Raw genomic sequence first — 12,554 nt, 5'->3', positions numbered from 1 at the left:
AACTTATTCACTCTTCAGTCATTCTCACAAAATGTTGGTTTTGTTCACGAAACTGATAGTGAAGAAAGTATTTGGGCTCATTTTAAAATATGAACTTGAAGCTGACAATTACCTAAGAGGTATTTCAGTATCAGCAGAGGGGATGCAAATGTCTGATGGATGTACTAATAAAATTCTAATTTTTAAAAGTTCTGTTTGCCTAAGAAGATGGATAAACTTATGCTCTCCTAGTGCTCTGCTCATATTTCTATATAGGCAAATTCATGATCCCTAGTTAAATCCCCTGTAACTGTCTTTGTATATTGCACTTCAACTGGTAACCTTAAACGTTGTTGCTGGTGCTGTGACACTGACCTCTGAGTTCTAGGCAGAGTTATTTGAGTGCTGGTGGTAGCTTAACTGATGTCTGTGTTTATGTAATCTATAAACCTACAAACTTGTAAGAAGCTTGCACAAATTGTTTATGGTGGCAACTGCTGGTGCTTCAATTAAAAAAGAAATCTGAATTCACTTTTCTGGATAGGATCCCATTTACCTCCATTGTTTGCGGAGGGAGTTAGGGAAGTAGTCTCCTTCAGCCAAATGAAATTGGTTAGGTCATCCTAGTAACAAAATGGATTTTCCAGGATGAATATAAATAGCAATAGTTCTAAGAATTTCTTTATACCATCTTAGTCCAAATATATAATTTGCATTGTATATCTGATTTCGTGAATCCTACCAGTGTGCTTAAAGGGTCTCAGAATCAGCTTGTAACTACAGGAAAAAAAAAGAACAAGCTTGCTTTATGATTTCATGATAAGGTGTAAGGTGGTTTATATGCCTTAAGCATACATTTTGGTGTTCTTGAATAGCAAGGTTTCTAAAGTATCAACTGATTTCCCTGTATCTTGCTCTTTGATCTGGGAACACAAAGCAGTTCAACCTAATTGTTTGTGTTGCTTAAAACCCTGACGGAGTCTGTTTGCCTTTGGTTACATATGGATGCGATGGCTGTGGTTAAAAATTTAAAAAGTATGGTGCTGGAGTGACAAGCAATCATCAAGCTTTTGCACACATAGATGCACTGTTTAAAGACATGCCAGTTGAAATAGAGTATGAGGAATTTTTTTCCCCCAGCCGTTTTTTTTACCATAAAAGAAAAATGGATGACTTTCTTGGGAACTCTTATACTGGGCCTTTTGGCTACAGAAATTAATGACATAGACATGTGCTGTCCCAGTGCTTTTCTAGTCTCTGTGAATCAATATGATGACTTTTTTTGTTTAACACTTCAGCTGAAGCAGTTGAAAGCAACTGCCACCTTATAGAGAATACCAGAGTAACTCGCTACGCTTCTCAATGGAATCCTCTATCTACTGTCCATATCGTTCCCCTTATAACCATAACCTGCAAGAAAATGTCTTCAGTCGTGTTCTTCCTAACAAAGCTCCATCCCAGTACAATCCTACAAGTTATCAGCTAGCAATCTAGTTATCAAGGGGTAATTAATAAGGAATGCTTTGGGCTCCCATTTGCTGCCTGCCTCCCTCCCTTGCAAAATCCTTATGGTTAGCTGATTGACATTCTGGCCTTGAAATTCCTGAACATAAGCAGCACTTGTTCATATTTTTCTTATTTTGCTGATATGCAAAGTGAAGTTGTTAATTGTATTAATAATTTCTCACTTAGTATATTCCTCCCTTCTATTACCTCCTCCAGCATAAGGTCTGAGGAGCAATAAAACAGGAATGAAGTTATACCCTCTGGTGCTGTTAATACTCCAGCTACCAGTTTGTGCTATTTCTTAACAAACTTGTGTGCCTTCTCAAAATTAGACTAAGGTAAGGTCAGTGGCTGCTGAAAAGTGATGTGGGGGAACAGACCCTGGGACAGAACAGATGATAGTTTAGTTTACTACTGAACAGAAAGAACTGCAGAGTGGGAGAAGCAGATCACACTAGCAACATAGTGAATCTACATTTAGGATGAATCTATGAAACATTGTCTTTTTTTTTTTTTTCTGGGGGAAAAGAAAGAATGGCAGTGGCAAAGAGAAGTACAAATATCTAGCTGATGTTTTTTGATTGGGCTTGCAGCTCTAACAGGTGCCAGAGTTGACTGAATCAATGTCTCCAGTTGCCTACATCTACAATACATGTTAGCAATAAAGTTTCTAGCTTTGCAATTGCAACTTTTTTTTTTTCGGGGGTGTGTGTGTGTGTTTGTTTTTTAACATGTACCAAGCAACTGAAGCATTTTGGACCACTGAGGGATGTCATCAATTGATCTTTCCAGCACAAATGCCTTTGAGACAAAACACAAACTGATGAGATATTACTGTCAATAACGCTCAGCTGGGAAAGGAATGTCTCCTTAGTAATTTAGTTACAGGCCAATAAATCTGAGGTAGTAATTCAGAGTAGTTAGATTTCAACTTTACTACCATAGCCAACAGTGTACTGCCCAACTGCATCAAATACATTCACTCCCTGTAATCAGCTTCTGCAAAGTTCCTCTTTTAAAGTGTATCATATGTTTACAGTTTTCTAAGTTTTCAGCCATGGTCCTGCCAGAACCTTGTGTTACTTTACCAGTACCTCATTTTATATACAACGCAGCCTTCCTCCACGGTAGGTAATTTTGGCTGACATCTCCAGAACTTGCAGTATTTTCAAATACAGTCTAAAAAATAGCATGTCTTCCATCATATTGGCTTTGGCAGGATGGTATAGTTCAATAATTTTTCTAGTTACTGAACAGTGATAACTAAATGATTTAGTGGCATAACTACTAAGCAGCAATCATTTAATTACTAGATGTTGTGTTTTTTCCTTCTCTGAGGTTCCAAAGAACCTTGGAAGCATCTCAACGCTAAAGATAATACTGAAAATGAACATGGTATTTTCCAGGCTAAACACAGCAATTTGATCTTTACAGCTTAACTTCACAAAGGACACGATTTATTCTTCTGAAAAATACCTATAATTTAAAGAACTTACACTAAATAAATTGGGCATGTCTGAAAGCAGCTGTGGCAGATGTCAGTGACAGTAAGTTGAGGTAAGTATGGACTGATAAAGCTGAGAGATGCAGGTTACATTTGGTTAAGTATTTTCCGATTATTTACCTTTACACTTCACCAGAAATAATTTAATATTTTTCTAAAAGAAGATAGTACTTTTTTTAAAAAATTAGGGTAGAATGGACAGCAAAGCTTTGGGGGAAAAAAAATCTAAACTCAGAAGTAAACTCAGAAGTACTCTTAAAGAGATGTTGAGATTATTGGAACTAATACCTGAGATGTCTAGGATAGGAGAGCTCTATTGACTAAAACGTATGAGAAAAACTGAATTTTAGTTACTTTGTGGTTCAGCATTCTTCACCTGTAAGTTATAAGACCAGCAGCACCACAGCTCTTCCTGCACCGTGTTCCAGGGCGGCATTTTCCAGTTGTTATGGCCTTACTGTCAAGTCAAGACCTTGTCTAGCAGTTCAGCGATGTTCCCTTGGCATCGAAGGGAGTATTTCATTCAGTAAAGGTCTGGAATGCTGACACTCAGTTCCATTATTTAACCCACTGGGTAAACGCCTCTCAAAAACCCACCTGACAACATGGGCACAGCACCCCTCCTCTGTGAGAAGTACAAAATCTAGTATTTACTGTCCCCCCGGCTCCAGCAACGCGTTTTGTGACTTGTTATGCGTGACGGTAACTCTGGGTGCAGCTCTCCTCGGGGCGGCGGCTAAGCAGCCGTGAGGCGCGGCACGTGAGGCCCGCCACATGGCGCCCGGCCCCGCCCCGCGGTGGCGGGCGACCAGGCGGCGCTGTGGGGCTGCCCCCGCTCTACCCGGCAGGCCTCGCGCCGGGCGCCCCCCGCCTCCTCCCTCCTTCCCCCGGTGGCGGCGGCGGCGCTGAGGTGGGGCGCCGCGCTCCGGCGATGTGAGGAGCAGAGCCTCTGCCAGCGCGGCTGTCTCCCAGCCCCCCCCCCCCTTCCCCGCCCCGCCAGCCCGGGAGCGGCCCCTCCGGAGGGGCAGCACGGTAAGCCAGCCCGCTCGGTGCCTGCCTCCGTGCCCCTCAGCGGGCCGCCCCGGCCCCGCTCCGCTGCGGGCCGCGGGGGGATTGTCGCCTGCCAGGCCGGCGCCATCTTAGGTCGGAGCGCGGCCTCGCAGCCCCTCGCGTCCCCGGAGCGGGGAGGCCGGGCCGTGAGGGCTTCCCCCAGTCGCTCGCTGGGCCCCCGCTGGGTGCCGGGGGTCTGTCCGCGGGGGCGTCGCGGGGAGGGCTCGCTCCGCCCGCTCAGGGCCGCCCGGGGCCCATGGCACTTGGCGGTGGGCGCCGGGCCCAGAGCCGGGCCTCCTTCCATCCGGCTGCGGCCCGCAGGCCTCGGCCCGGCCCCGAGCGGCGGCCCTGGGGCGGCTCCCGGGCGGAGCGGTCGCCGCGCGGCTGCCCTCGGGCCTTGGCTCCCTCCCTCCCGCCGCCTCGCAGCCGGCCCGGCTTGGGGGTGGGAACTGGGGGCTTGGCTGGGGAGGCAGCGGTGCCCTTCCTAGGCGGAGCTTACGGCAGCTCCCGGCTGAGAGGGTAGCGTTGGCTCCTTTGGTTTTGCTCTTTCTTAACATTTTTTTTTTCTTTCTTTCTTTTCTGAGGGAAGTTGGTTTATGCTTTGGCTTTTTAAACTTTCCTGGTTCAGTTTCCACTTCATCATTGTTTCTTCGCTGCTGAAACAAATGCAGCGCCTGTTAAAAATACAATTGCTATCTGTCCTCGTGAAGCTGCAGATTGCATGCTCCTCTGCAACTAACACGATGCAAAAGTTACGTGCCTGTGGGGAAGTTGTTTGAAAAACACCATGTAGGTGCTCATCACGAGGTCTGTGTTTTAAATAGTACAACTTTCCTGTTAGAAGCACAGCTACTGAACTGGAGGTGAAAAAAACTAATGGGTGAATAATTCACTGATAATTGTTATGAAGAGATGACAAACAAGGCTAGTCTGGAAACTTTCTGGCTAATGTAAATACCCTCACTCTTGAAGTATACTACCAACCTCAAACCAGTGATTCAGTTTCAGTTATTTTAAGCCAGTCCAAAGTACCAAGCATTGGAAACGTTGAGTGTTGACCATAAGTGTGGAACAAGTGAATTGCATCTGAAGAAGTAAATGGGTTTTCAGTACTTTAATCTTACCGCAGCTGTATTTGCCATGATTTTCTATAGCAGTGGTTTGGGTGTCTGTAAGGTGCACTTGGACAGATCACTTTCTGCTGTTTTGCTTCAGCTGTCACAGTCTTGTTATATTTAGTAATGCTTGTATCACTTCTCTTGTTTCCGTGTAAATAGCAATTGTAAATCCCAATAGTAAAAAGTAGGATATAAATACAACTGGCTTCAATAAAGCTATGTGTATTTAAATGTAACTAACATGATAAATAAAGGTGTCCAAATTTCAAAATACTTATTTTAAAATACTTATTTTATCAGGAGCCTGTTATTTGTGCAATGAGTTGATGATTTTTTTTGTTTGTTTTTCTGTCAGGTTTTTAGTTCGTTGCTTGCCTGGTAACTGTGTTCTGTGACCTCATGCGTTTTCGCAGGATGTTGATTATCTGCGCTAGCCTAATGACTTCTGTCACTAGCCTTAGTTTTTGCTGGACAGATGCATACAAATGTCACCACGCTGTTGTGAAAATAGGAAGCCTTTTTGTTTTAACTGCTGTTGCTTTTTTAAGCAGTCCCTTGATATATTCTAACAATACTTTAAAAATGTTTTAAAGAATTGTTGTCACAATTTTCATAGAATCACAAAATAGCCCAAGCTGGAAGGGACCACAGGGATCATCGAGTCCAATTCCTGAGTCCACACAGGACCACCCCAACATCAGACCATGTGTCTGAGAGCGTTGCCCAAAACTTTTCTTGAGCTCCTACAGGCTTGGTGCCGTGACCACTGCTCTGGGGAGCCTGTACCAGTGCCCGGCCACCCTCTCAATAAAGAACCTTTTCCTAACACCCAGCCTGACCCTCCCTGGAGGGAGACGCTTTCTGACACTTTTTAGGTTAGAATAATGTTTTAAACGCTTTCTTTGATTATTTATGTAGTGTTTCATTGGAGTTTGGACCTACCTCAGATCTGTGGACTACTTTTGAGTAGATACATGTGTCAATGTGTATTTGTGTTTATACACATTAAAAATAAATAAAGTAAATACAGGTTATTGCCAGTGGGTTTATCTTTGTTACAATGGAATCTGCACCTCCACTGGAAAATACTTGTGGAGAGTGGGGAAGAAGTCACTGTTGTTGCTGGCTTTGAGAGCAACCGCTAGAAGGATTCCTGGCATGCAGGTTCTACGTAATCAAGTTTAAAAAGTTGAAAATTGGAAGCTGATTGTACTCTAAAGATGGGATGGAGATATTGGCAATGAAGACAATTTGAGCAGTTCCTGCATGCCTCCTTTAATCAAACCTTTTCCCTTACTGCGATTGCAATTCTGTAGGCCACTCATTTTCTGACCTCTCAGTCATGCCAGTTCAACTGCTAGCAGGCAAGGTTATTTTTAATCTGCATAGGTTCATGTCCTAGTCCTATGAAAAGCTGTACTATTATGACTGAAGGAGGAGTATAGAAACAAGGCAGGAACTCATTAGGCTCAGTAAAAGCATTGCCTTAAATTCCTGTTGTTGGAATAAAAAAAAAAGATAAGATCCAAAATAACTTGATACTTGCTTTGAAGAGTGGTCCTACTTTTTGAGTCACCTTTTGAGAAAACCATTTTTATTCATAAAATGGAATTGTTCATAAGAGTGCTCCTAGTTGCTGTAACCTTCTAACTGTCCATACTTATGTTATTGAATTTACTTTATTTGGATAAAAAAAAATCAGCTGCATTCTGCTGTAACTGAGGTTATCACGCATCTTGTTAAAACTGTGCTAGTATGTAGATTGTTGGTGCCTATTCTGTGTTTTCTGTGTAATTGCATGTGCTCTCACCTTCTCTGAGTATATCTTGTAATCTGATTACGTTTTTGAAGTCCAATAAAATTAAGTTTCTTAAATAAAAATACCCCCCATGCCCTTCAATATCCATGTTAGCAGTTCCACGAGCCAAGTGTCTGAAATGATTTTTCATTTTGCCTTGAAGTCTCACAAACTTAGTCTCCCTGTAAGTAAAGCAAAGGCCTTCTGTGAAGGAAGAGATTGGGCTTGACCTTCTGAGACCTGGCACGTGGCCTTTCTTGTCTGTGGAAACTGGAAATTGGCTCCATGCTCTTCCTCTTTTCCTGTGACAAGCCCTAGTCTAGTGTCCTGTTCTCTTCTTTTCTAGCACCTTGTTTAACTTCAGCATCCTAATCTGATGAAGGAAGGAGGTAGTGTAGCTCTGCAACTTGTGTTATCCTCAAGACTTGGCGAGCATCCCTCCCGCCCCGCTCTCACACACTTCACTGCAAGCCGGTGCAGGATTGTTGTGGCGTAAGAACACACGGACACCAGGGTTCTTTTAGGATCACTAACTGCTGCTACTTTATTGATGAAATAACTTCATTATCCATGTTGCATCCCTATCTTGAGGACAGGCTCCCTTCTTATACCATTCGCCCCACAGCAGTCCTTTTCCACTAACTATTCATTGGTCAACAACTTTGCCCGGCAACCGCAAACACCCAGCAACTTCCATGCCTTAACGGCTGGAGAACAAGCAACTCGAGATGGCAAGGCATCTCCTGGATCACCCTTCTTTGTTCCCTCTAAACTCGTTACATTCCTTGATGGAGTCCGATGTTATCACCAACCATGTGGCTTGTTGACCCCCGTGGCCACACTCCCCCAGATTGTGACTGCTCCCCCATGATTTTTGACAGCAGCTCATTGCTCGCTCCTATCCTGAAGTTGTTGACTCTTATTAGACAGTTTCTCACTCTCTGTGCTGAAGACTTCCATTTTAAACACTGTTGAGAGATTATGAGTATTCTTAACTTTGCATAATTATACTTTGAAAATTATACTTTGAAAAAAGAAACTTAACCCAATGTTTAATATATATGTTGCGCTTGATATAGTTTTGGAAAAGAGAAGATCATGGGAAATTGCACAGAAAGCTCCGTTGCATGAACACCCTTGATGTGTTAAAAGAGGAATCATTTGGTTTAAGAAGTAGCAGTTTATGAATATAGCTTTGATTTGTCACCTTGTGTATATGCAAGTATATATATAGTCTTTTTTTTGGTAGTCGTTAATGACATCATACACAAGCTTTATTTCTAAAAGATTTGAGCTTGATTTAGTGTATACAGTTGATAAGTGGAAAAACAGAATCAAGATTTTAGAGATGAAGTTGAAATTTTGACACTTACTAAGAGGTTTGGTGTTAGGGCTGTAGGTATTCAAGAAAAACTAAAGTCAGGGTTTTGTGATGCATTTCTGAAATCAATGACTGTACAAATAGCTCTTGCCTTCAAGAATTCCTAGCTGCCTCTGGGCAGAAATCTGCTTGCAACTGTAGAAAACAGCAAGGCTTTTGAGTATGTGGAGACTATAGCATCCATTAAACGACATAAAAAAAATGGTCCTAGCACACTTCCTTAAATTAAGTCTTTAATTATGTTAATATCGTTATTTTACTACTATAATAGGGAAAAGTTGTTCTCATCAATATATATGTAGTAATGGTAAAAACAGTTTGTTACTTACGTGTAAACAGGTCAGTTTAACTGCATGTTGCTGCTGAAAGGCAATATCCGTTTCTTCCTTCTTCCTTGCATTGCTATTAGAGCTACGGCCGTGACATCACACCACGTATAGGGAGTTACAGTGTCAGGCAACTATCACTGTGTAATAGAATGATTTTCAAAGTCCAGCTTCCCTAGCTAGTTTGCTTGTAAAGTAAATATTCCATCAGCACAAGAATAAGGGAAGTATTAGTAATGGTTATGTGGCCGGGGCCTGATATAAGACAAGAAATACTCAAGTTTCTTGAGTTCTGTTCTTCAGTTTTTGGTCAAAGCAGTCCAGTGATGAATAGAATTTCATGTACTTAACAAAACTATTCATTAATTTCAATCAAATTCTCTCTAAGCTTGAGGTACTGTTGGCATCATCAAGCAAACTGACGACATCAAATTCTGTGAAGCTCCAAGTCTTAGGAAGAGCAAATACAGTTTTACTGGCATTCTGATACTGGTTATTGCTGAAGCAGTTGCTTGGTTTATGAAAATACTGGTCTTATAAATTATTTTACATATATATATATTACACTCCAAATAACCTATATTCTCATTTCCTGTATTGTTAAGAAATGCTTTTAAGATTATGTAACAGGTTGTGAAAAGAAAGAGGAAAGCTTTGTTAGTTTTCACAGCTTATTTAAAAGCAAACAGAACTATTTGTGATTGGTAGTTCTGATGCTGATCTCTGAAGACCTTCTAGATCAGATCATGTTGAACCTGTATTGAACATGGTGGGGGGAGGCCATTTGGGAATTATTGTCAAGTGCAGTAATTTTTATTAACAGTGAAGCATTTGTCTCACAAAAGTATTGAATATTGTTGTTTTTTCTGTCTAGTCTCAAGATGGCAGAATTGTTTATGGAATGTGAAGAAGAGGAGCTAGAACCATGGCAGAAGAGAGTGAAAGAAGTGGAGGAGGATGATGACGATGATGAGCCAATCTTTGTTGGAGAAATCTCAAGCTCAAAGCCGCCTAGTACATGTAAGATAACATTTTCCGTAATTTAAGAGGTATTTTAAGGTGTAAAGCTTCAAACTTATATTGAAAATTGAGATTTTTAAAATCAGTGAGATTTAAGAAATTCTACATCTTAAAGCTGTTCCTTAGTTTGCTGTCTTACACTGAAAACTGGAATTTTTAGGGAATTCTGTCCTAACATCCAGGTAATGCACAGCTTGTCTCTACCTGTAACCTTAAATCTCTCAAGTCAAAACAAGGACATTTGAAGGTTTTAGCACTGACAATATAGTTAAAAGTCCAGTACAGACAATGCTGAAACCATGCAATAGCTCTTAATATAGTCAATATTTAAGTAGATACTTGGAAGTGTTTCTGCTGAAGTAACATGCATGAATTCAAGTCTTCATGTGGCAGTCCCTCTTCCACCCCCCGCACCCCCCTCCCCCGCTCATTTCATGTGTTGATAGAATGTGTGGACATCATTCTGATAAAACGATGGTAACTGTCCAAGTGTGTATAATAAAGGCACAAACAGGAAAATCGTTTAATGTGAAAATAGTACAAGCCTGTCTGCTAAGTAAGAGATTTCTATTAATAAATTCATTACCCCCCTATGAAATCTGAGTTTTTTCATCAAGTTCTGTAGTTCTCTCCGATTGCAGGTAGTGCAGGGAATGAGGTTAGGTGGTTGTGATGACAGCAGATGTATCAGAATTCCATGTTTTTCCTGTGCTTGGGCTTTGGCAGGTAAGTGAAGGAGAACATAATTTTGTTTTTAAAATTAATTTCAGTAATGAAAGTTTTGGATCTCTGTGTTTGGCCATCTTGTAGTCAAATGTTAGGAGGTTTTACCTAAGCATTCCCGAGTTGTCAGATAAAGAAGACAGCCTGGTAAGGAGGTTTACAGCTGCATGGTTTTGTCTTGTCTCTGCTATGCTTGTATCTGAGATTTTCATAGTCATTTTCTGAACATTTGTTGTTTGCAGTAAAGAATTTCAATGCAAATGTTAAACTAGGCTCTTTGCCATACTCTGCTGCATGGACTTTGGAGCTACTATTAGCTGTTCAGTCATTTTCATTATAGTACCTTCATCGTGCATCTGAGCTCTGTTTTACTTTGTTACTCACTGGGATAGTAAGTCTACTTTAATACTTTTTGCACTAGCTTAAAAATGTGGAAAATAATGTCTTAAGTATTCAAGAAGCATTGAAGTTGATGTTAAAGCTCTCTCACCTAAAAATAGTTCTCAATGGTTAATGTTTTTGAATACTTGAAAAATAGTCTAGATCCTCTTGAACCTTTGGAAGAATGTTTGAAATTTGGTTTAAGAAGTTTTCTGCAGTTACTGACTTCTAAAAGGATTAAGAAAATACCCTAACTGTTTTTTAGGAGGCCTAAAGACCTTTGGATTACTGTTGGTCATTAGCAGTAGATCATGAAACTGAACTACTAAGGTGCTAGACATCGGAGCAATAAATATACAAAGGTTCATTGCAGTCAGTATAAAGTTTATTTCCTGGTCAAAAGGATAGAAATATGTGTTTGAAGTGAAAACTATGTTTTTGATATAATCAGCAGCTTCAAGAACTTTGGTAAAAGATACAGACTTGCAATGTATGCATCTAATTCTGCTGCCCATACTCAGTCCTGACACACATAAAAGCACTTATGATGTAACTTGTTACTTTCTCTTTCCTTCCCTTTCCCTAACTTTTCTCTTTGTAATCTCCTACTTGACTATCAAAAACAGCTATGGAAGAATGACCTCAGTTCTTCTCTGGCTTGTAAGTAGTACGACCTGGCAGTAGTCAGGCTCCAGTCTGCAGAATCGTTGTTCGTGATAGGCAAGCCACGATGAACTCAGCTTTGCTTACCGCTACTATTTAGTTTTTGCTTGAGAAAATTCCTGTCTGATCTGATGACAAATGGAGATGTGCATATTGTTCTTAATTTTTCTGAAAGGTATGTCTTCTGCAATACATAGCAATCTTTTTAACCTTCTTCTGACAATGCAATTATCAGTTTCTATAGACTGATGTTGAAAATGGGAAGGAAATAGGTAAGGACCTCAGCCTTGACATGCTGGCCCAGTGTTACATATGGCAAAGTGTCTCTTCTGCCATACTGGAGGATTAGTTAGAGTGGGATGAAAAGTAATTCACACTTTGCTTGCTTTGCTGTTTCCTCCAACTGCTTATTTCTCCTACAGTTACTGCTCATTTTTTCTTGCTTACTTTTTCATACACATAAACTTGTAATTTGTTGCTACTTTAAAATGTTGTTCTCCATGTTACCTTGTTATTGTTCAGTACTGTTTTGCGCAAACTGGAAAAATAATACTTTGAAGGGGGAGGGGAAACGGCACGTCAAGTCTATGAAGAATCAGTTGTCCTGTGAATCTAGTTTATTTCAAATAACTGGTTTTCTGAAATGTTGTTTTTATAAATAGTAAACTCTACCTTTATATTTTAGGATTTGAATTGTCTGTCTATCAGACTGCCTGGAGCTGAATATCTTTTGTGAACCATAACTTTTAAGTTTTTAGGGTAGCTGTTTTTTGTTTGCTGTCTGTTTTTGATTTGTTCTTTTGTTGTGTTGTGTTTTTTATGGGGAGGTAGACAAAGGTTTTTGTTTTGGCTCTGGAATTAAAATGTGGGGTATAGATTTGTTAATAAACATGAAAATGTACATATTCGGGTAAATCCTGAGTTAAGTTAATCCTTGCTCATAGACTGCGTCATTTGAAGTAAAAATAGTATTATTGCAGAATTAAATTTCTCCTATCTTAAAAAATGCAAACCTATTTGAATCTGTCGCTCGTAGCTGCTTTTTCATTAGTATGATCTAAATGCAGGTGACAGGTTGAGAGCTGTGATCTGAGCTCTGCTGCTG

The 12,554-nt window shown here is 40.7% G+C and overlaps 1 protein-coding gene across 8 annotated transcripts in view; it reads left to right on the top strand.

The window, feature by feature from the left end:
* Positions 1-3,789: 3,789 nt before the first annotated feature.
* ZNF280D (zinc finger protein 280D) overlaps positions 3,790-12,554 on the top strand; it is a 51,298-nt gene continuing 42,533 nt past the window's right edge. For 3 of the 8 annotated variants that reach the window (XR_005823486.1, XM_040570664.1, XM_040570661.1), the window contains exons 1-3: positions 3,825-4,021; positions 9,537-9,682; positions 10,324-10,408. Coding sequence is in view for 6 of the 8 variants with exons in the window: in XM_040570664.1 (XP_040426598.1) it covers positions 9,620-9,682; positions 10,324-10,408 (148 nt within the window). In the remaining 2 variants the exon portion in view is untranslated. Of the gene's footprint in view, positions 4,022-9,536; positions 9,683-10,323; positions 10,409-12,554 lie in introns of all 8 variants that reach the window. The other 5 variants (XR_005823487.1, XM_040570663.1, XM_040570662.1 and 2 more) reach the window with 3 other exon arrangements.

Source organism: Cygnus olor, chromosome 11 (assembly GCF_009769625.2).
Source record: "Cygnus olor isolate bCygOlo1 chromosome 11, bCygOlo1.pri.v2, whole genome shotgun sequence".
Lineage (NCBI taxonomy): Eukaryota > Metazoa > Chordata > Aves > Anseriformes > Anatidae > Cygnus > Cygnus olor.
The sequence above is the reverse complement of the archived record's forward strand: the minus strand, read 5'-3'. Positions and strand labels throughout refer to the sequence as shown.